Source organism: Natrix helvetica (assembly GCF_964273705.1).
Source record: "Natrix helvetica genome assembly, chromosome: 1".
NCBI lineage: Eukaryota > Metazoa > Chordata > Lepidosauria > Squamata > Natricidae > Natrix > Natrix helvetica.
In genome coordinates this window covers 357,779,703-357,803,505 of record NC_138548.1, presented here as the reverse complement: position 1 = coordinate 357,803,505, position 23,803 = coordinate 357,779,703, and the positions used below count along the sequence as shown (strand labels likewise).

The 23,803-nt window shown below is 44.4% G+C and overlaps 1 protein-coding gene across 1 annotated transcript; it reads right to left on the bottom strand.

Annotated features, from left to right (window-relative positions):
- Positions 1-173: 173 nt before the first annotated feature.
- LOC309397735 (uncharacterized protein) lies at positions 174-21,051 on the bottom strand. The gene is made up of 6 exons (XM_081964025.1): positions 20,966-21,051; positions 19,291-19,865; positions 18,933-19,050; positions 18,733-18,812; positions 17,811-17,937; positions 174-2,793 (listed from the first exon to the last, which is right to left on the bottom strand). The coding sequence occupies exons 2-6, from the start codon at positions 19,795-19,797 to the stop codon at positions 1,592-1,594; spliced, it is 2,034 nt and encodes a 677-aa protein (XP_081820151.1). The 5' UTR covers positions 19,798-19,865; positions 20,966-21,051; the 3' UTR covers positions 174-1,591.
- Positions 21,052-23,803: the final 2,752 nt, after the last annotated feature.

Genomic DNA, 23,803 nt, shown 5'->3' with positions numbered 1-23,803 from the left:
ATAGGTAAACTTTCCCTTTGCCCCCTGGATTTCCCACTGTCCATGATCCACCAATCATTTGCATTCATTTTGTTTTGGGAATGATCTGACTGCCTTGGAGTTTACCAGCCGATGACTTTCGGATGTCAGGTCTGTCTCAGGCTTTCAGAATAGAATACGATAGAATAGAATTCTTTATTGGCCAAGTGTGATTGGACACACAAGGAATTTGTCTTTGGTGCATATACTCTCAGTGTACATAAAAAGACAAGATACATTTGCCAAGAATCATAAGGTACAACACTTAATGATAGTCATAGGGTACAAATAAACAATCAGGAAACAATATCAATATAAATTGTAAGGTGATTTATCGGCTGCCTTGCATTGCTCATTTCCCTCCCTGAAACTTCCCTTGCATTCCAGGGCCTTTCCTTCCCCCTTTTGTTACTGTTGTCTGATTGTTACCAGGGTTGCATAGTGAATCAACTAGGAGATAACAACCCTCCAGAAATATTAATCCTACAAGGAAACGAACACACAAATTTGAGACTTAAACCTCCTTTCCATAATTCCTTTATTGATATGGTTTCTCACATGTGTTGATGCTTCTATGGCAAGTAAATGTGTTACTCCTTGCAAAGCTCATTCCATACTCAATGAATTCATATGGGTTTTTTTTTTCAGGGGTGGGTTTGTACCGGCATTGGCACTGGTTTGCTTCACATGCACTTCGCTGTGCGGGATTGCCCACCCGCACAGGGTGGGCCACTCATTCGGTCCGCCCGGGAGCATAATGAAGACAACACACAAGGGTTTCCTCGAGGTGAGTGAGCCCAGAACGTGTTCTGAACCCCTCTTTTATTAAGAGCGTGTAAGGAAACAAAGCGTGCTAATTTATTATTGGTTACATTATTGCATATAGCCTAATATGGTTATGTTGTGCCTCTACTTGCTTAAGCGGTATTTGCGGTATCAGTATTTTAACGGTTCTGAACTAGGTGTTACCTAGGCCGGTGGTAACTGTCCCAGTTTGGAAAGTTCCCGTTGTTTCTGTGGTTATCGCATTGCAACGCAGCTAAGGTTACATAGGTAAGCAAGCGTTTTATTTCCATGTCAGCTTATTTGCCCTGACAGTTTTGCGGTTCTCTGTTTCCTATAAACAATAGCAGGTGCAAGCATATCTCTATAACCATCTTTTGCTCAGTTTGCTTGTACAGGTTCCAACTCATGTGAGTCTTTCTGTACGTGCAGACGTCTAAGATCACAATGGTTGCAACATCGCTGCACACATATGCACAGTTCATTGTAAATTGTCCTGCACATGCGTGAAGACCATGAAAAACAAATAAACACGCTGGCAGTGGACATCGGGGAATCGGTTTGGGGCCATGGCCAGTCTGGGTCACGGCCGGTTCTGTGACCCAGGCCAAATTACCACTACCAGTTCACCTGAACCGGTGTGAACCAGTAGAAACCCACCTCTGGTTCTTTTCTCTAGTATGGATTCTTTTACACATTTATATGGCTTCTCTTCTGTGTAGGTCCTCTTGTGGGAATTAAGACCATTACTACAACTAAAGCTCTTTCCATTCTACATGCATTTGTAACGTCATTCTCCTGTGTGGATCCGCTTGTGCACATTAAGACTACTGCTACAAGTAAAGGTCTTTCCACACTCCTTGCATTTATAAGGTTGTTCCCCTGTGTGGATCCTCTTGTGGTACTTAAGATTACTGTTACAAGTAAACGTCTTTCCACACTCTGTGCATTTGTAACGTCGTTCTCCTGTGTGGATCCGCTTGTGCACATTAAGACTACTGCTACAAGTAAAGGTCTTTCCACACTCCATGCATTTATAAGGTCGTTCTCCTGTGTGGATCCTCTTGTGGTACTTAAGATTACTGTTACAAGTAAACGTCTTTCCACACTCTTTGCATTTGTAACGTCGTTCTCCTGTGTGGATCCGCTTGTGCACATTAAGTCTACTGCTACTAGTAAAGGTCTTTCCACACTCCATGCATTTATAAGGTCGTTCTCCTGTGTGAGTCCTTTGATGGATTATAAGAGAATCAGAATAACAGAAGGCCTTTCCACATTCAATGCATTGATATGGCTTTTTCTCTGTATGGAGAGTTTTATGGTGAATCAGAGAACTTCTGTGCCTGAAAACTTTTCTACACTCCATACATTGATAGGGCTTCTCTCCTGTGTGGATCCTCTTGTGGTAATCAAGACTTCTGCTACGAGTAAAGGCCTTTCCACACTCCATGCATTCATGAGGCTTCTCTCCTGTGTGGATCCTCTTGTGGTAATTAAGATGACTGCTACGAATAAAGCTCTTTCCACACTCCATGCATTTATATGGTCTTTCTCCTGTGTGGATCCTCTTGTGGGAATTAAGAATACTATTACAAGTAAAGGTCTTTCCACACTCCATGCATTTATAAGGTCTTTCTCCTGTGTGAATCCTTTGGTGTCTTATAAGAGTGTTATTATAAGAAAAGGTCTTTCCACATTCTATGCAGGTATATCGTTTCTCTTCTGAATGTGTGTTTTTATGAGAAAAGAGATGATTGGATTTCTTAAATCTCTTTCCACACTCCATGCATTTATATGGTCTTTCTCCTGTATCAGTCACTGTATGGTTAGGAAGCCAACTGACCCGAGGAAGACCTTTTTTAACTCCACTCCGTGATTGCTTTGTTTCATCATTCCTTGGTTGCATATGATCTACAAATTTCCTTTTCCCCCTTTTTGAATGGATCACTTGGTGTTCCTGCTTGCAATTCTTATTATCTTGCCCATTAAAGCCTTGAAAAAGAAAAAGGGAACAATCAAAATTTTTCTTCTGAAATCTAGCCAAATAATCATCAATGTATTTCAGTTGGTTTGTTGGCAACCATGAAGACAACAAACTAAGATTATAACAAAGACCCATTTCCAAGTGTATCCCCAATGATCCCCATATAATAGGATTTGATCACAATCCTTTATCTAATCTTTGACCTGGGAAGATTCCATGGTGCCACAAACTCCCGAAGTGTATTGGACACTGTGTCATGCCGGAGCAGCAACATACCCAGCAGCTCCCAACTTCAATAAAAGTCTCATCTCCACTTGTCTGCATAGCAGAATCTTTGAAAGTCAAAGAGAGTTTCTGTATGGCAAACAGCTCCCCACACTAAACTTAACCTATTGACAAACTTGGTACACAAGTGGGCATATCTCTAAGAAAGAAACATCCCTCTCAGAAGTTACCCGGTCTTGGTTATAGCAGCTAAGGGAGATCAGGAACCCAGTGACCAGGTTCAGGAGGGAATCCCAAATCCTGGTAGCCAGAGCCTTGCTCAAGAGAGGGCTCTTCCTCAGATGCTTCCTAATATCTTCTATGGAATATTTTGTAATTGTACTTTTGTAATTGCTTTTTTAAAATTTCCCTTATGGACAAAGCCAGGCTATGCAGTTTTTCCAATTTTCTTTCAATAATTTTCCTTCTTCCATAAAGTCAGTTTGGTCAAAAGTTCAAGACAACAGGCTAGGAAGTAATAAATCTACAGACATTTCTAAAATTTTGTTTTCATTTTGTCATTACTGGGTACCCAGTGTAGATTAATGAGGAAAAAATGAATTTAATAACTATAGAATCAGCCTGCAGCATAACAAAATTCTACAAAGTGAAGGGGCTATGAATGCTTTCTGAATGCACTGTAAATAAATATTCCCCCATCCCCAGAAATAAAATGTAAGCCCCTTCGCTACATTCCTAGGACAGAAAGGGGTTCTTACCCAGAGAAATGAGATTCCTGGAATTCTCCAGCATGACTTCCCCGTGGAGAGCTTTTTGGTCAGCATCCAGTTGAGACCACTCCTCCTTGGAGAAATACACAGCCACTTCCTCAAAAGACACAACATCCTGAACAAGGAAAAAAGTTTCCCTATTAACAGAAAATCCCAAGAATAATGGGATAATTTTCTTCCATTGATTCTAGGACAGAGATCATGTGGACAAAATAGGCATCTTCTGCTGAATTCAGAATGTGATCTCATCGCTTTTGGCTGATGGCACAACTAAATCAGGTTTGATCAAGCTGAAAGTGTTTGGAATCCCTTACGGTATAGCCAACTAAAATATTCTTGGTCAATTGGTAGCTGAGTCTTAAATCCACTACTTATCAGTGATTTCCATTCTTCCTAAAATGGGCAGAGCAGAATACTGGCAAAACCCACCTGATATGTTTTCCAATGGCTCACTTTATCAACTGAGGGACCAATGTACCCCCAACTCCACACCTTCATAAAGGAGATGGAAGAGCTTGCAATAGTAGTCTATACATCTATGGAGATTCTCAATCAGCAGCTCACAGTTGTCCCAAAGATGCTTTTCAAAAGGCAAAAAAGGATTATTTTTTGTAATGGTGTGTGAGAAAAACCCTGGTAGACAGAAGGAAGAGCCCCGATGTTGACAAAAGTCTGGTCAATGAAATCTGATGGTGAAGCAGGAGGGTTGGAGAAGGCATCTCACAAAGGATCCCCTCAGAAGGAAGAGGGTAGATTAAGCTGAGTGTGAATGTTCAGTGACCTGAGGTAAAATTCGTATTGCTTAGAAACATCAATTTTATACATTTAACTCTAGAACAAAATGAAATCCATCCAAGATTCAGGGGCCTTTTCTGGTCTTTCTCATCCTTACTTGAAGAAGCGGTTCCGCTAATCCTTCATCAGCTCCAGTACAAAGAGGTGATTCTAAAAACTCCAAGGACAGTTTTCTACTCTCTATGAGAAAGAGAAAAACAGTGGAAGCAGATTTGTTAAAGAAAGACACTCTAAACAAGAGAAAGAATCAGCTACATGTTGAAATCTCGCATCACACAGAAAGAGGTTTTCTTACCTTGTGTAGCATTTGGACTTTGATCTTTCTGGAACTTCTCCCTGAAGAACAGCTCTTGAGAAGATCTGAATGAATCTTTCCCCTCCTTAGGATACTCAATCAAAGTTTCCATGGATTTCTGGACATGATGCAATTAGAGAAACAAAGGAAGAGCACAGAGATAGAAATGACTTATCATACTACACCTTCAAACTAGCAGACCCCAATGTCTATTGCTAAAATAGAATGGAAGAACTGCCACAAATACATCCTCTGGGAGAATAGAACAAATGTCCTTAGGAGTTAATAATCCCAGAAAATTATGCTAGAGAGGAATTGAAAAATTCAGAGAGATCCTCTTTAAAGCTGCACATTCTCCCACCTGCAACTCTTCTTGCATGTTTTCTTCCTCCTGAGTCAGCAAGAAGGCTTCAGCCAGGGACACTGCCTGGGAACTGGTCTCTGCTCCACACTCCCGTACCCATTTTGCCATCTCTGGGGGAAGGACAACAAGGAACTGCTCCAGGAGCACCAGATCCAGCATCTGAGCCTTCGTGTGTTTTTCTGGTTGCAGCCACTGACGACAAAGGTAGTGAAGCTGAGTGCAAACATCTCGGGGACGGCTCCCCTCCTGAAACCATACTTTTCTGAAATGACAGCACTGGACCTCTGAACTATTGGATGCCTCTTCGTGGCTCTCCTGCCCAGGACTTGCCCCATTCTTTCCACAGCTCCAAGGCTGAGAAATTGAAGGGATTTTTCTAACTTCTGCTTCTGCTGGGTGTTGTCCCTCCATCTTCTCTCTGGTTTCTAATACAGCTCCAAAACAGGACTTTCTGTTCACAAGAGGTCTGGCCAAATTTTCCAAGGCCATTCCGCTCTCTTCCCAGACAAGATACCTAAAGATTCCAGAAGAAGCAGAAAATATTTTGAGGTTACGTATCTGATATGGAAAAATGGGGAGAAGGGGATGGAAGAGAAGATTAAGCAAGAAATTCATATGAACCCACCAAGTTGGGAGGTGAAATCTTATTAGTTAGCTTGCTTTCTGCATATATGGGAAAAAGCTTTCATGTCAAAGGTTGGATTAGAAAATTAATCTCCCGGTTTCAAGCCTTGTGATTTCATCACTAAACCAAATGGCTCGCCCTGGCTAATCATAATTTAATATATAATATAATTTAAAAGACAGTAATATCATTTCTATGGCTCGTTTCTATCGGGGGAGGAGGGGGAATCCCTTCTGAAAACGGGGACAACAAATATGCAGGAAACTCTCCAGGAGTCAAGGCTGACTTGGAGGCATAAATCTCTGTTTTGCAAAGACCTCTCCTCCTCTCCCACCATGCAAAGCTTTTCCCATCGAAATGGAGCATAAATCCTCTTTTCTGTGTAGGAAGTTATCACCTAGCCCTCTCCCAGAAAAATGAAATATCCTAGGAAATATTGATAAGGCAGAATATTATATTTTCCTGGATGTGAAAAAGAGAGAAACACATTTTAAAAACTAAGTAAATTCCTGCAGCTTCCTGCCATCCTCACTTTATCAATGGGCCATTAAGAAGGCCAAGCTAGTCACACTTTACATAATAAAGAGTTCTCCCCTTCAGCTCCAGGGGGATGGGTGTAGAGTTCTGGCAGTGACAATGAACATGATAATATAAGCCTTTACTCAACTGACCACATGGCATCTGAGAATTCAAACGAACCTGGATTCAAACCTAGAGGGTTGCCCCTGCATGGGCCCATGGGAGTCTGGCAACCAATCAGAATACATTTCTTACACAGGAACAGGAAACAGATAGGTGGGGCAGAACAGATTATAAAAATCCCTGCAAGCCCTTCTTCACCCCTTCTCTTCTGCTCTTCTTCTCCACCAACATTGAAGCATGTGATCACCTTTTGTTCAGGACTCAAGCCACGTGGTCCTGTCCACCATTAAAACCATCTTTCCAAGCAGCCTCCATGTCTCCAGTGTCTTTTTCCCCACTTGGAGCCAAACCCAGGAGGACATTTCTTCCAACATCTGCGACCCTGGGGTTTCCCCCCCCCCCCGCTGGGGGCGAAGTGAAGTGAAGGGCGGGAAGCTTTGCTTTCTCCAATGCCTGGCCGTTGCATGCACAGGGATAGCAGGGGAACATGGCGCCACTGACTAGGCTCCCCCTTTCCACGACTCTGATGAATACGAACCTCCAGCACGAGAGAAAAGTCATACACAGTCACTGAACCCCGACCCATGTCTGGTTCTCCATGTCCAAGACTTCCCTGCAGCCTCTTCACTTGCTAGAAAGTCTCACCCGGGCACTGTAGAAAGAGAGGACCTTTCAAGCCTTTATTGGAAAATGCCTCAGGAAGCAAGCGTCGCTCTCAACGAGAAAGAGGCCGGCGCATGCTCAGTTCTCTTGTAAAGCGGGGCGGGGCGGGGGGGGCGGGAAGGAGCTGCCCGATTCTTCCAGGGAGCCCCCTAGAGGGTCCTATGCGCATTGCAAGGGCGCAGGACGTCATGTTCCATGCGGGTCTGGGATGATGGGCATTAGACTCAAAGTAAAGCTTCCCTCGAAAATTGGCTATCAAGAAAGAACGTGACCTGTCCGGCAAGCATCAGTTTCTAGATTTTCCTCTCTTTAATCTCTCAAGAACCGCCTGTGATCTTGTGAAGACTGAGAAAATCTCTTGTGGAGACTCAAAAATCCCTGTCCTGAAGAGCAGCTTCTCTGAAGGATCTGCAGGGATTGCCAGGAGGCATCAAAAATGAGCAAAATCCTGTCAGAAATGGCAGGGCGGTCAAAAGACAAGGAACAAAAGCCTCGCTCTGAAACCCAACCTGCATCTTGTGGCTGGTGGCAAACTCAGCCTTGAAGCGAGGGAAGATCAGGGGGCTGGCAGAGACACAGGGAGGAAAGCAACAGGTTGAGGAAAATAAAGATTTGTATTGATTTTTCTTTTTCAATTATTATAGCTGCCTTTTCAAATTCATGCCTTTGGGCAGCCAAGGAGGGTTAGAAACACTAAAGGCAGCCTGTAATACTGAGAAGAACCATACATCCCAATGAAAGAGAAGCCTTAAAAGAAAAGTACCAAAATGAAGAGAAAATTCAAACTTGTGGACCTTTAAAAAATTTTTACCTCAAAATAAGGAACCATGATGGAGAAATGAAGACTGGGAGAATAAAGTCTCATATGTGACTGGAGAAAAATTGGAATTACAAAACGAAGGAAGGCAAATACTGAAAAATAAATATAAAGCTCAAATACTACTAAGCAAAAAAAAAAAAGACATGAATAGTTTTATTTTGGTTTTTGAGTAGGGAATACGCCTCAGGAAATTTGAGTAGGAACCTTAAGAGCTTTGAAGTAAAACAATTTTTTTCTAGTAATTTTAGAAAGAAAATCCTCCTTTCCAGTCGTGTATGGTAAAGAAGCTGGCTTGTTGGGGTAGCCTTCCCTGACGCAGCTCCCTTGCCGCCCTTTCTCCTCTTGAGACCTGTCAAGGCAAAAGTTGGACCTGGAGGAAAATGCTTCCTGTAAACTTTCTCCTCCATGCTTCCACATGCAGCAGCATCGTCCTCCACCTCCTATGGGCAAGCCAGGCAAGGCTGGGAGTGGGGACCCAGAGGTTTCCAGCAGAGGAAGGTGAGACCAGGACGAGCACCAAAGTCTCGTCCACCAGAGGAGCCTCGCCATCTGTCGGAGTACACAGAGGACCCCTGGAAAGAGGTATATGATGCCCAGAGCCCTGGGCAATGGTGGGCAAACACCCAGCCCAGCCCTCGAACTCCCATGGCACCAGGATCCTGTAGCCCAGGCTAGCCCAGTCCAGCTTTCCTGATGGGGTGCTCAGTGGCACTTATCTCCTCAAGGTTGCTGCTGCTGTGCCCGCTCTCCTGGTGAGTGTGGGAGGGCAAATTGTGTGAGTAACAGGGAGGTCCACTCCCTTTCCATGTGAGGAGTTCCAGCTTTCTAAGCAAAACATCCTCAGTGTTAGGAGGGAGACCACCAGGAGAGGTCAGGAGGAGGGGGGCAAGGAGATGGCAAGGCTAGCAGGGTTGCTGGCGGCCAAGTGCTAAGACTCAAATCCTCCCTCCCTCTCATTCCAATCTCCTTCCTTCCTTCCATCCCTCCCTCCCACCCAGAAAGGGACAAGGGTGGCAAAGCTGCCGACTGCCATGGCTTTCCCATATGGGGGTGAGGGCCATCCTAGTGAAAAGGAAAGCACTTGGGGGAACAGGGCCAGCTGCAATGGCGGACCGGTGAGCGGAGATCCCCAGCAGCAGCGCGCTGCCTGGCATCATGGCCACTGCCGCCTCCATGGCCCACTCAGCACTCCAGACCCAGGTGCCACCTCCAATGTATACACCCAGGAGAAGCGTCCAGCTGGGGTGGGGAGGGCCGAAGCAGCGGGGGACGGCTGCCTCCTGGGTAGCCACGCGGGCCACATCTAACCTGATTGTGGGCTGGTTCTGACTAACAGGACTTGTGTTTGACATGTTTGATCTAGTATAAAAAACAAACATAAAAGAACACTGTTTGTATGTATGTTTCTCCTTTGTATCTTCTATATTTTTTCAAAGTAAAACATCTCCATATCCCGTATCGGGAGAAACCATCTAGAATCCAGTACTACTGATAAATGTTTTGAGCTCAACTCAATCAAATTGGGTATGATTGATGATTTAAAACAGCAGTCCCTAAGCTTTTGGACTTTGTATCCCAGCGAGGGGGGGGGGGAGAGGATGATTTTGTGCAAGCGGTAGGAAGACGCATGCATGCACAGCTCCATTTGTGGAAGTAGCTGGCCTGTGCACCCACTCCTCACACAAATGGAGGTTTGCACATCATCACAATTGCCTGCCAATTGCACAAGTGGAGCTACGTGCACACAGGCTCACCCACTGCTTCTGTGGCCCAGTTCTAAATATGCCACAGCCTGTGGGTATTAAACCCCTGGCTTAAAAAGAACGCATGAGAAATTGGTGGCATTCAACATTCTGGATGCGCGAATAAGAACTCTCACTGGAGTCTTCCTCAGACAAGCAGAGATAGAAAAGAAAGAACAGCTAGAGAAATGAAACAATATAATGGAAACCAATCCTGAATATTTCTACATGTAGGAAAGTCCTTTGTCTATTGGAACTTAGCAAAAACCACAAGCAGGATTAGGGATCCACACTGTTCTGGTTTGCACTAGAAAGGCAATTTATGCATGCACATCTAAGAAGAGCAAATGTTTATTTGTATTATTACTCAAATGATCATTGTATGATATTTTGGACAACTATAGGTAGTCCTCAATTTACTATAATGTTCATATAGTGATTATTCAAAGTTGTAGAAGTACTGAAAAAGGTGACTTATGACTATGTTTCATGCTTATGACTGTTGCAGCATCCTGACGGTCACCTGATCAAACTTGAAATGCTTGGCAACCGATTCATGTCAGATGCATTGTCCCTGGATCATGCGATCACCTTTTGAGGGCAAATCCAATGGGGAAGGCCAAATTCATTTCAAAACACGTGTTACTAATTTAACAACCACTTTACAAATGTGGCTAGAAAAGTCATCAAAACTCACTTAATAACTGTCTCGCTTAGCAACAGAAATTTGGGGATAAATTGCAGTCATACACCAAGGACAATTTGGATTTCTATTGAAGCTCTTTCCACAATTACTTTATTGATATTTCGTTTCGCCCATGTATGGATACTCCTATGGTGAGTAAAAGTGCTACTCCTTAAAAACCACCACTCCATTTTTCTCCTGTGAGATCACAACTCCTTCTAAAGCAATCGCCACATTCCACACATTTATAAGGTCCTTCTCCTGTATGGATCCTCTTGTGGGAATTAAGATAATTGCTATAAGTAAAGGTCTTTCCACACACCATTATAAGGTATTTCTCCTTTGTGATTCCTTTGATGCGTTATAAAAGAACAATTATACCGGAAGGTCTCAAAGCTACAGGCGGAGGGATGAGATTGTTGAGTGTGGAAGGGTGAAGGAGAAGGTTTGCAGGGAACATGGGCCAACCTGCCTTGAAAGATCTCTGGAGAGCAAGGGGAGGTGGCAGGGGAGCAGCACTCCCCAGCGGTCCTGCACGAGAGAGGCTGGCCCTTTCTGAAAGGAAATCCTTGTTTCTAGTTATGTGTGGTAAGGATGCTGGCTTGTTGGGACACCTTCCTCCTCTCCAGAGGAGGAAGCAAGGCAAAAGTTGGACCTAGAAGAAACCGATTCCTGCAAACTTTCTCCTCCACACTTCCACATGCAGCAGCATCCTCCACCTATTATGGACCAGGCAAGACTGGAAATAGGAATCCAGAGTTCTCCAGCAGAGGAAGGTGAGACCACAATGAATACGAAAGCCTCTCCCACCAGAGGAGCCTCACCATCCCTCTCAGGCCACATGGTAGACCCCTGGATAGAGGCACGGGCTGCCCAGAGTCCTGGGCAATGGAGGGCAAGCACCCAGACCACTCCTCAAGTTCCTGGGTCCCCGGGATCTTCAAGCTCAGCCCAGCCTTCCTGAGGGGTTGCTCAGCCGGCCTCCATGGCCCATTCAGCACTCCAGACCCCAATGCCACTTCCAATGCACACACCCAGGAGTAGCGTCCAGCTGGGGTGGGGAGGGCGGAAGCAGTGTGGGATGGCCCCTCACTGTCTCCTGGGTGGCCACGCGGGCCACATGTAACCTGATCGTGGGCTCGTTCTGACAGACGGGACTTGGCTCAACTTTGATCTAACCATATCGCTCCTGACGGGTTTTTAACTGGGTATTTTAATTATATTTAATTTCTAGGGGTTTTTAAATACTGTATTTTAATTGTTTTTATTTATCAGCCGACCTCCTCCTTGTGTGTGTCTCAGTATATGTCTCTGTTATATGTTTGTTTTGTCCACATATTTATTTCGTATGTTTCATTGTACGCCGCCCCGAGTCCTTCGGGAGAGGGTGCGGCTAAGAAATAAATATATTATTATTATTATTATTATTATTATGTGTGATCTAGTATAAAAATAAACATAAAAATAATTCATTGTTTGTGTTTCTCTTTTGTATCTTCAATATTTTCTTCGAAGGAGAAATATCTCCACAACCCGTATCGGGAGGCAGGAAACTTAAACTATATAGAACCCAGTACTTTTGATATATGTTTTCAGCTTAACTCAATCAAATTCGATACGATTGATGATTTAAAACAGCAGTCCCTAAACTTTCTGGCTTTGTAGCCCAGCGAGGGGGAGGGAGGGAAGAGACAGAAGATGGCTCTTTGCAAGCGGCAGGAAGATGCACGCAGGCACAGCTCCATTTGTGGAAGTTGGTGTCCTGCGCACCCATCTCTCACACAAATGGAGTTTTGCATATCAGTGCAAGTACCTGCCACTTGCACAAGTGGAGCTACGTACAAACATGCTCACCCACTCCTTCCGTGGCCCAGTTACGAACAGGCCACAGCCTGTGGTTTGGCAATTCCTGGTTTGAAAAGAACCCATGAGATATTGCTAGCATCCATCATTCTGGATGCGGGAATAAGAACTCTCACCAGAGTCTTCCTCGGACAAGCAGAGATGGAAAAGGTAGAACAGCCAGAGAAAGCGAAATGCCCAGATACTTTGCCCAATATCAGAACAGAAATATTCAGGCAACACCAAGAGGTATATGATAACCTCTAACAAAGTTGTGGGTTGTTGTTTTTTTCTTTTTAACCCAAGACATAACTGAAGAATAATGTGATAATTGTGTTTGGTATTTTGGAATATTTGAAACAATATAATGAAAAACAATCCAGAATATTTCTGCACGTAGAAAAGTCCTTTCTCTATTGGAATTTAGCAAAAACCACAAGTAGGATTAGGCATCCACTATTTTGCTTTGCACTAGGAAGGCAATTTATGCATGAACATCCAAGAAGAACTACAGTTTATTGGGATTAGTACTCAAATGGTCCTTGTATGATATTTTGGACAACTTATAGGCAGTCCTCAATTTACTACAGTTCATACAGTGATTATTCAAAGTTACAGAAGAACTGAAAACCACGACTTATGACCGTTTTTCACACTTATGACTGTTGCAGTATCCCGATGGTAACCTGATCAAACTTCAAATGCTTGGCAACCGATTCATGTCAGCTGCAGTGTCCCTGGATCATGTGATCACCTTTTGAGGGCTTCTGACAAGCAAATCAGATTCATTTCATAACAGTGCTACTAACTTAACAACCAGAGTCATTCAAATGGGGCTAGAAAAGTCGTCAAACGGCACAAAACACAATAACTGTCTTGCTTAGCAACAGAAATTTGGGGCTCAATTGCAACATACACCAAGGACTATTTGGATTTGTCTTGAAGCTCTTTCCACAATTCTTTTATTGATATGGTTTCTCCAATGTGTGGGTGATTCTAAGGTGAGTAAAAGTGCTACTCCTTAAAAAGCTCAACACGATTTTTCTGCCATATGGATCCCTTTATGGTATGTGAGCTCACAACTCCTTCTAAAGCTATCTCCACATGTCACACATTTGTAAGGTCCTTCTCCTGTGTGGATCCACTTGTGGGAATTAAGATCATAAATACGAGTAAAGGTCTTTCCACACTCCATGCATTTATTAGTTCTTTCTGTGTGAATCCTCTTGTGGGATTTAAGACTACTGCTACAAGTAAAGGTCTTTCCACACTCCATGCATTCATAAGGTCTTTCTCCTTTGTGATCCATTTGATGGGTTACGAAAGAACGATTATAGCAGAAGGTCTTTCCACACTCCATGCATTGATACGGTTTTTCTCCTGTATGGATCCTCTTGTGAGTATTAAGATTACCACTCTTCCTAAAACCCTTTCCACACTCCATGCATTTATATGGCTTCTCTCCTGTGTGTATCAAATTGTGGGAATTAAGACTACTGCTACAATTAAAGGTTTTTCCACACTTCGTGCATTTATAAGGTTTTTCTCCTTTGTGATTCATTTGATGTCTTATAAGAGAATAATTAAAACAGAAGGTCTTTCCGCACTCCATGCATTGATATGGCTTCTCTCCTGTGTGGATCCTCTGGTGGGAGTTAAGATAACTGCTACAACTAAAGCTGTTTCCACACTCCATGCATTTATAAGGTTTTTCTCCTTTGTGAATCCTTTCATGTTTTCTAAGAGAGTGATTATCCCAGAAGGTCTTTCCACACTCCCTGCAGGTATTTGGTTTCTCTTCTGAATGTGTCTTTTTATGAGAAAAGAGATGACTGGAGTTATTGTACCTCTTTCCACACTCCATGGATGTATAGGGTCTTTCTCCCATATCAATCACTGTATGATTAGGAAGCCAACAGACCTGAGAAAAACGATTTTTAATTCCACTTTGTGATTTCTTTGTTTCATCATTCTTTGGTTGCATCTGATCTTCAAATTTCCATTCCCCCCATTTCGAATGTATCGCTTGGGGTTCCTGCTTGCAATTCTCATTCTCCTGCCCATTAAAGCCTTGGAAAAGAAAAAAAGAAAACTGTATATTTTCATTCCCATAGGATTGGATCACAACCCTGAGCTAATCTTTGACCTGGGACAATTCCATGATGCCACAATCTCCCGAAATGTACTGGACATCGTAACATGCTAGGACAGCAACATACCCAGCACCTCCCAATAAAAGTGGCATCTCCACTTGTCCGCAGAGAACAATCTTTAAAAGCCAAAGGGAATTTCTGGATGGCAATAGCTTCACAACCTCATCTTAGACTAAAGGCAAACTCGGTACACAAATAGATACATCTCTAAGAAGGGAATATCCCTCACGGGACTCACCCAGGCTTGGTGGTAGCAGCTCAGGGCCATCAGGAACCCAGTGACCAGGTTCAGGAGGGAATACCAAATCCTGGTAGGCAGAACCTGGCTCAAGAGAGGCCACAACATACCTGCATGGAGACTGTCCCTCAGAGTCTTTGCTAATGTCTTCTATGAAATGAGTATTGTGTATTTTATGAGCAGAAAGCACTCATTTAAAAAAAAATCTTTATGTAAAAAGTAGGCTATGAAGTTTTTCAATTTTTCTTTCAATAAATGTCCTTCTTTTATAAAATCAGTTGGGTCAAATGGCTAAGACACCAGGCTAGAAACTGGGTGACTCTTGAGTATTAGTTCTGTCATAAGCATGAATGCTGGCTTGGTGACTTTGGGCCAATCTTTCTCAGCTCAACCCATTTCACAGGGTTCTTGTAGGGAAAACAGCAGAAAGGGGGAATATTGGGTATGTCTACTGCCCTAATTATTTACAAAAAATAAAACAATGATATATAATGCATTCGGAATGTATTCAGACTCCCTTCACCTTTGTCAATTTTATTACGTTGCAACCTGATTGTACAGTTGTTCAAATTATTTATTTATTTATTTTCAAAATTTATAGACCGCCCCCTCTCCCCGAAGGGACTTGGGGCGGTGTACAGGCATCTCATTAAAAACAGATACAAAAGATAAATACCCTTAAATACCCTTAAAAGCGAATTAAACCTAAATTCAGCTGTACAGAATAATAAAAGTTAAGATCAACTAAAAAGCATACCCCTAAAAATTTAAAAATGCAGACTTGAGTGACTAAAATTGGGATTAGGCCAGGCAGGCTAAATTGAACAGGTGGGTTTTAAGCTTCTTACGGAAGGAGCAGAGGTCGGTGGTAGTTCTAATGTCCGGGGGGAGGTCATTCCAGAGGGTCGGGCCCATCACAGAGAAGGCCCTACTCCTGGGTGTCGCCCGCTGGCATTGCCTAGTGGACGGCACCCGGAGGAGTCCCTCTGTGAGAGCGAATCGGCCGAAGGGATGTATGGGGCAGGATACGATCCCGCAAATAGCTAGGTCCTGTGCCATGGAGCGCTTTAAAGATGATAACCAACACCTTGAAACGCACCCGGAAACCCACAGGTAGCCAGTGCAGCCCGCGCAGCAGAGGTGTTACGTGGGAGTATCTAGTGACTCCCACAATTGTCTGCGCGGCCGCATTCTGAACCAGCTGCAGCCTTCGGGTGCATCTCAAGGGGAGCCCCATGTAGAGAGCATTATAGTAGTCCAGTCGGGACGTCACAAGCGCATAGGTGACTGTGCAGAGGGCGTTCCAGTCCAATAGGGGACGCAATTGGTGCACCAGGCGAACCTGGTGAAACGCCCCCCTTGCCACGGCGGTCACATGGTCATCCATTGACAGCTGGGCTTCCAGGAGGACGCCCAAATTGCGTGCCCGATCCACGGGGGCCAGCTGTTCGCCCCCAATGGCCAGTGATGGATGCAACTGGTTGAACCGGGGTGCCGGTAGCCACAGCCACTCCGTCTTGGATGGGTTGAGCTTGAGTCTGTTATTTCCCATCCAGATCTGTATGGCTTCCAGACATCGGGACATCACTTCGACGGCATTGTTGGGGTGGTCCAGGGTAGAGATGTACAGCTGAGTGTCATCAGCGTACAGATGGTAGTCTACCCCGAACCCACGAATGATCTCGCCCAGCGGCTTCATGTATGTGTTGAACAGGAGAGGCGAGAGGACCGACCCCTGCAGCACCCCACAGGTGAGCGGTCTCAGGCTCGACCTCTGCCCCCCTGTCAACACACATTGCGCTCGACCAGAGAGGTAGGAGAACCACCGCAGAACGGTGCCCCTCACCCCCAACCCCTCCAGGCGACGCAGTAGGATACCATGGTCGATGGTATCAAAAGCCGCCGAGAGAACAACCCCCATCTCTGGCCCTCCAGAGATCATCCACCAACGCGACCAAAGCCGTCTCCGTGCTGTGACCGGGCCAGAAGCCAGACTGGCACGGGTCCAGATAATCAATTTCCTCCAAGTGCCGTGGGAACTGTTGCGCCACCACACTCTCTACAACCTTCGCCCAAAAAGGAAAGGTTGGAGATGGGACGGTAATTAGCTAAATTAGCTGGGTCCAGAGAAGGCTTCTTCAGTTATCCACCCTCACCCCCTAGTCTACATATAGTATCCTATAATGACAAGGTGAAAACAAAAGTTTAAGACATGTCTGTAAATTTAGTAAGGAGAAAAAAAATGAAATATCCCATTGGCAGAAGTATTCAGACTCTTTACAACAGCACTTGAAATGTAGCTCAGGTAGCAGACCAACAGCCTTGAGGTCGAAGGAACTGCCTGCAGAGCTCAGAGACAGGATTACTGAAAAGGAACAGATCTGGGGAATGCTACCACAAGATTTCTGCGGCACTGAAGGTTCCTAAGACCAAAATGGACTCCATAATTCTCAAATGGAAAAGTTTGGCATAACCAGGACACTTCCAAAAGCTGGTTGCCCAGTCAAAATGAGCAATTGGGAAAGAAAGGCCTTAGTAAGAGAGGTGACTGAGAAACAGACGGTCACTCTGACTGAGCTCCAGAAATTCTGGTTGGAAATGGGACAGCAGAAGTAGCTTGTAGTACTGCATTCTCATCACTGCACCACCACAGCTCACCAATGTCCTAGAGTGGCCCAGCCTGACTTGAACCTTATTTAACAACCCCTGGAGGGACCTGAAAATTCCTGTCCACCGACAATCTCCATGCAACCTGACTGAGCCTGACAGGATCTGCAAGCAAGAATGGCAGAAAATCGCCCAATCCAAGTGTGCAAAGCTTGTTGCCTCATACCCAAAAAGACACGGCTGTAAGTGCTGCAGATGCTTCAACAAAGTACTGAGTGAAAGGGTCTGAATACTTATGCCAATGTGATGTTTCTGTTTTTTTCTTTTAAATACAGATATTTCCAAAATTCTGTTTTCACTTATTGGGTACCGTGTGTAGATTAAGGACAAAAAAAGTGAATTTCAACAACTGTAGTAACATGCTGCAGCATAACAAAGTTGACAAAAGTGAAGGCGGTCTGAATATGTTCCGAATGCACTGTAAATAAATGATTTTTTAAATCAGAAATAACATTTAACTCCCTTCCCTACATTTCGGAGCACAGAAAGGGGTTCTTACCCAGAGAAAAGAGATTCCTGGAATTCTCCAGCATGACTTCTCTGTGGAGCGCTTTTTGGTCAGCAGCCAGTTGAGACCACTCCTCTTTGGAGAAATACACGGCCACTTCCTCAAAAGACACAACATCCTGAACAAGACCACATGTTTCCTTATTAACAGATAATCCCAAGAATGTCATAATTTTCTTCTATCAATTCGAGGAAAGAGATCCAGTGAACGAAACAGGCATCTTCTGCTGAATTAAGAATTAAGATCTCACCTCTTTTGGCTGAGGGCACAACTAAATTATGTTTGATCAATCTGGAAATGTTTGGAAGGCCTCACATTATAACCAACTAAAATATGGTTGGGTCAATTGGTAGCTGGGTCTTAAATCCAGCACTTGTCAATGACTCCCATTCTTCCAAGCAGAGGGCAGAACAAAATACTGGCAAAACCCACCTGACATGTTTTCTAATGGGAAAACATTTATCCACTAATAAATGTTTTCACTGAGGGACTAACGTATCCCAACTCCACACCTCCATGAAGAAGTTGGAAGATCTTGCAATACTAGACTACATGTTTATGGAGATTCTGAATCACTGGGTCACAGTTGTCCCAAAGATGCTGTTCAATAGAGAAAAAAGGAGTATTTTTTTGTAATAGTGTGGGAGAATAACCCTGGTAGACAGAAGGAAGAACCCCGATGCTGACATCAGTCAGGTCAATGAAAACTGATGATGATGCAGGAGGGGTGGAGAAAGTGACTCACCAAGGATCCCCTCAGAAAGAAGAGGGTAGGTTAAGTTGAATGTGAATGTTCAATGACCTGAGGTCAAATTCATATTGCTTAGAAACAGCAATTTTATACATTGAACTATAGAACAAAATGAAATCCACCCAAGATTCATGGACCTTTTCCAGCCTTTTGCCTCCTTACCTGAAGTAGCAGTTCAGCAAATCCTTCACCTCCAGCACAAAGAGGTGATTCTAAAAAATCCACTGACAGTTTTGTACTCTCTGTGAGAAAGAGAAAAATAGTGGAAGCAGATTTGTTAAAGAGAGAAACTCCAATAAAATGGACTGAAAGAATCAGCTAAATGTTGAAATCTCACAACACAGAGAAAGAGCTTTTCTTACCTTGCGTAGTGTCTTGACTCTGATCTTTCTGGAAATTCTCCCTGAAGAGAAGCTGTTCAGGAGATCTGAATGAATATTTTCTCTCATTAGGACACTCAATCACAGCTTCCACAGATTTCTACACATGATGTGGTACAAGAAACAAAAGAAGAGTACAAAGATACAAATGAATTATCACACCCCACCTTCAAAGTCGCAGACCCCAATGTCCATTGCTGAAACTGGAAACAGAATGGAAGAACTGCCCCAAATACAACAAATGTCCTTAGGAGTTAATAATATCAGAAAACTCTGCCAGAGAGGAATTGACAAATTCAGAGAGATCCTCTTTAGAACTGCAATGATTACATTCACCCACCTGCAACTCTTCTTGCATGTCTTCCTCCTCCTGAGTCAGCAAGAAGCCTTCGGCCAGGGACACCGCCTGGGAACTGGTCTCCGCTCCACACTCCCGCACCCATTGCTCCATCTCTGGGGGAAGGACAGCCAGGAACTGCTCCAGGAGCACCAGGTCCAGCATCTGAGCCTTTGTGTGTTTTTCTGGTTGCAGCCACTGACGACAAAGGTAGTGAAGCTGTGTGCAAACATCTCGGGGACGGATCCCCTCCTGAAACCATACTTTTCTGAAGTGACAGCACTGGACCTCTGAACTATTGGATGCCTCTTCTTGGCTCTCCCGCCCAGGACTTGCCCCATTCTTCCCAAAGCTCCAAGGCTGAGCAGCTGGAGGGCCTTTAATTTCTGTATCTCCTGGGTGTTGTCTCTCCATCTTCTCTCTGGTCTCTAATACAGCTCCAAAATGGACCCAAGGATCTCCACAGGTCTTTCTGTTCACAAGAGGTCTGGCCAAATTTTCCAACGCCATTCCGCTCTCTTCCCAGACAAGATACTTAAGATTCCAGAAGAACCGGAAAATATTTTGAACGTACGTATCTGATATGGAAAAAAGGGGAGAAGGGGAGGGGAGGGAAGAGAAGATTAAGAAATTCGTATCAACCCACGAAAGGTGGAAGGTGAAATCTTATTAGTTGGCTTGCTCTCTCTACATATGGAGAAAATTTCAGTGAACCATTATCAAAATATTGGAAAATACATTTAAATGTGTTTTTTTTTCATTTCTATGACCTAGTTTTTATTTTAAAATTTCTTTTTTTCTTATGCCTTGTTATTATTTTTATAAATTACTCTAGGCAGAAATCATACATTACGCTCCTTCTCACTATCGTCCCCCAAAACAACAGCCCAGTGAAGTAGATTGGGTTGAGAGTCAGGATGGGCTCAAGGTTTTCTTGTCAAAGGTTGGAGTAGGAACTTAATCTCCCGGTTTCAAGCCTTGTGACTTCAATCACTGAGCCAAATGGCTCCCTCTGGCTAATCATAATTTAATATAATTTAATTTAAAAGACAGTTTAATATCATTCCTATGGCTGCACAGTTAAGAACGAGTCCTTGCACCCCTTGCACTCAATTCCTCGCACATGCAGTTGAAGCTTTGTATGCAAAACCAGCAGGAGGGGCTCCGGCCGCTCGCTTCTCTCGGACTAGGAAGGGGGAGGAGGGGGAAACCCCTTCTGAAAACGGGGCCAAGAAATATGCAGGAAACTGTCCAGGGTGATTTGAAGCAACAAATCTCCAAAGTCGACCTCTCCTCCCCTCCCGTCCCCCCCCCCATCCATGCAGGGGTTCCGCCCCCCCCCCCCCCCCCACGAAACGGAATCTAAAAATCTGTGTTTTCCAAACACGACCTCTCCACTTTTTCTGCGACCCTGGGTGTTTTTTTTTACCCCTGGGGGCGAAGGGTAGGGCGGGAAGCTTTGCCTTCTCCCATGCCTGGACATTGCATGCACAGGGACGGCAGGGGAACATGGGACCTCTGGTTCCCCCTCCCCCTTTCCACGACTCCAAGTCTGATGAATGCGAGCCTCCAGCACGAGAGAAAAGTCACACACACACTGTTACTGAAGCCCGACCCATGTCTGGATCTCCATTGCCAAGACTTCCCTGCAGTTTCTTCCCTTGCTGGAAAGGCTCACCCGAGCACCGTAGAAAGAGCCGACAACCTTTCAATCCTTTGCTGGAAAATGCCTCGGAAGCAATCCTCACCCTCGACTTGGGAAAGAAAACGTGCGTGCTCAATTCGCTTGTAAGGCGGGGCGGGCGCGAAGGAGCTGTCCGTCTCTTCCAGGGAGCCCCCTACAGGATCCTATGCGCATTGCGCGAAAACCCTGCAAGGGCGCAGGACGTCATGTTCCATGCGGGACTGGGATGATGGGCATTAAACTCGAAGGAAAGGTTCCCTCTAAAATTGTCTATCTAGAAAGGAAGTGGCCTCTCCGGCAAGCATCAGTTTCTTGTTTTTCCTCTTTTTAACACCTAAGAACCGCCTTTGATCTTGTGAAGATTCAGAAAATCCCTTGTGGAGAATCAAAAATCCCTTTCCTGAAGAACAGCCTCTCTGAAGGGTCTGCAGGGATTCCCAGGAGGCATCAAAAACGAGCAAAATAAATGGCAGGGCGGTCAAAAGACAAGGAACAAAAGCCTCGCTCTGAAACCCAACCTGCATCTTGTGCCTTATGGCAAACTCAGCGTTGAAGCAAGGAAGAGATCAAGGGGCTGGCAGAGACACAGGGAGGAAAGAGATAGATTGAGGAAGATAAAGGTCTGTATTTGTATTTTTTCTTTGGTGAGTTCAATTATTACAACTGCCTTTTCAAATTCATGTCTTTGGGCAGACAAGGAGACCTGGAAACACTGAATGCAGCCTGTAATAATGTGGATAATCCTGAAGAATATATCCTAGTGAAAAAGAGACATCAAAAGAAAAGAACCAAAATGGAGAGAAAGTTCAAATTTGTGAACCTTTAATTTTTTTTACCTCAGAACAAGCCGCCATGAGGGAGAAATGAAGATTGGGAGAATAAAGTCTCATATGTGACTGGAGAAAAAGTGGAATTACAAAACGAAGGAAGGCAAATACTGAAAAATAAATAAAAAGTTCAAATATTACTAAGCCAAAAAAAATAAGAAGACACGAATAGTTTTATTTTGGTTGTTGAGTAGGGAATACGCCTCAGCAAATTTGAGTAGGAACCTTAAGAGCTTCGGAGTAAAAGAAGCTTTTTTCTAGTCAAAAGTAATGAAGATTTTAATGGTTTGAAAAGATTAATCTGGATTTGGAGGTGGATAGTGCAAGAAAAAAAGAGATTTAGCTACAATTAATGAAAGAAAGGATAGAGGGGAAATTGTGGTTAAGAAGCAATTTTAAAAGAATGGCCTTAACTTCTCATTCTGCCTCTATTCTTTCCAGACCATTTCTTTACCTATCAAGGCTCCTCCTAAGTCCAACCTGTCTAATTTTTTCAGTTTTCTGTTCTGACCCCCCTTCTTCCCTCACCCACACAGAACATGCTCCGGAACAATACTACTTCAACAGGATTTATTGCACAGACAGACAGACAGATCCTGGCAGTAATCCACCACGACAAGGTCTCAGACACCTCCAACACAGAGACACGATAGCAGCTATCCAGCATGCTAAGCTTCCAAGACAGAACTTCTTGAATAATTCCTTTGTTGACTTTTGCAAAGGGCGTATGCTCAGTCAATCCTTTTATAGACTGAAGGGGAGTCTACTTATCAGCAGCTGAGAGCAATTACCACCGGTAATTGCGCCCTTGATCCTTGCGCCTGTGGGCGCAGCGATAACGGGCATCTAAGAACTCCCTGCTTATGTCTGAGTCATTGTCCCGTGACTCCTCCCCACTGCTCCAAGGCATGGCAGCCGGAGCCCCCCTCCTTTGGCTCTCACCGCTGCTCTGTGCCTCAGGCACCTCCCAGTGGCCAACCAGACTCTCTGATCCCTGCTCAGAGTCAGAACCCTGCCCAGGGTCCTCCAGAGCCGACTCATAGGAACCCTCGCTCTCGGAGTCTGGTGGCAGCTCCAACGGCTCCTGCTGGGCCACAACAGATTTCCATTATGAAAAAAATGACATGATTACAAAACCAAAATCACTGCCCTTTCATCTGTTTAATCTAGAACACTCAGTGAACAGCAATTTTAAAAGAATGGCCTTAACTTCCCATTCTGGCTCCGTTCTTTCGGGCCCATTTCTCTACATATCAAGGCTCCTTCTAAGTCCAACCTGTCTAATTTGGTCAGGCTTCCATTATGAAAAAATAGACATACCGTATTTATTCGAGTATAACACGCAAAATTTTGTACCAAAAAAACGAATCAAAGTGTGGGTGCGCGTTATAAACGAGGGCTGGGCTGGGGTGGTGGAAAAAAAAACGTCCCCTCGTTGCCGCTTCATTTCTTCGCCTCGCTCGTAGCCTCAGCGAAAGCCAAAGGAAAAAAAACGTCCCCTCTTCATTTCTTCCCCTCGCTGCGAGGGGAAGAAATGAAGAGGGGACGTTTCTTTTCCTTTTCCTTTCGCTGGGACTGCCAGCGAGGGGAAGAAATGCAAAGCGAAAGGCAAAGAAAAAGAAACGTCCCCTCTTCATTTCTTCTCATTTCTTCCCCTCGCTGGCAGTCCCAGCGAAAGGCAAAGAAAAAGAAACGTCCCCTCTTCATTTCTTCCCCTCGCTGGCAGTCCCAGAAAATTTTATACCGATTTTTAATCGAAAATTAGGGGGTGCGCATTATACACGTGTGCGTGTTATACTCGAATAAATACGGTAATTATTAGGATACCATAATCAGTGCCTTTTCACCTGTTTGATGCAAAATCTGGGAGTTATGTACTGCCTCCGCAGCTTCACATCAGCAAGGCAGAGAAACAAGCAGAGCCTGCTCCCAGTGTGTGCATGCGCAGAGAGCTTCCACAAGGCAAGAACAGTTAAGACTAAAGGGGCGACTCGGGAGTAAGGCT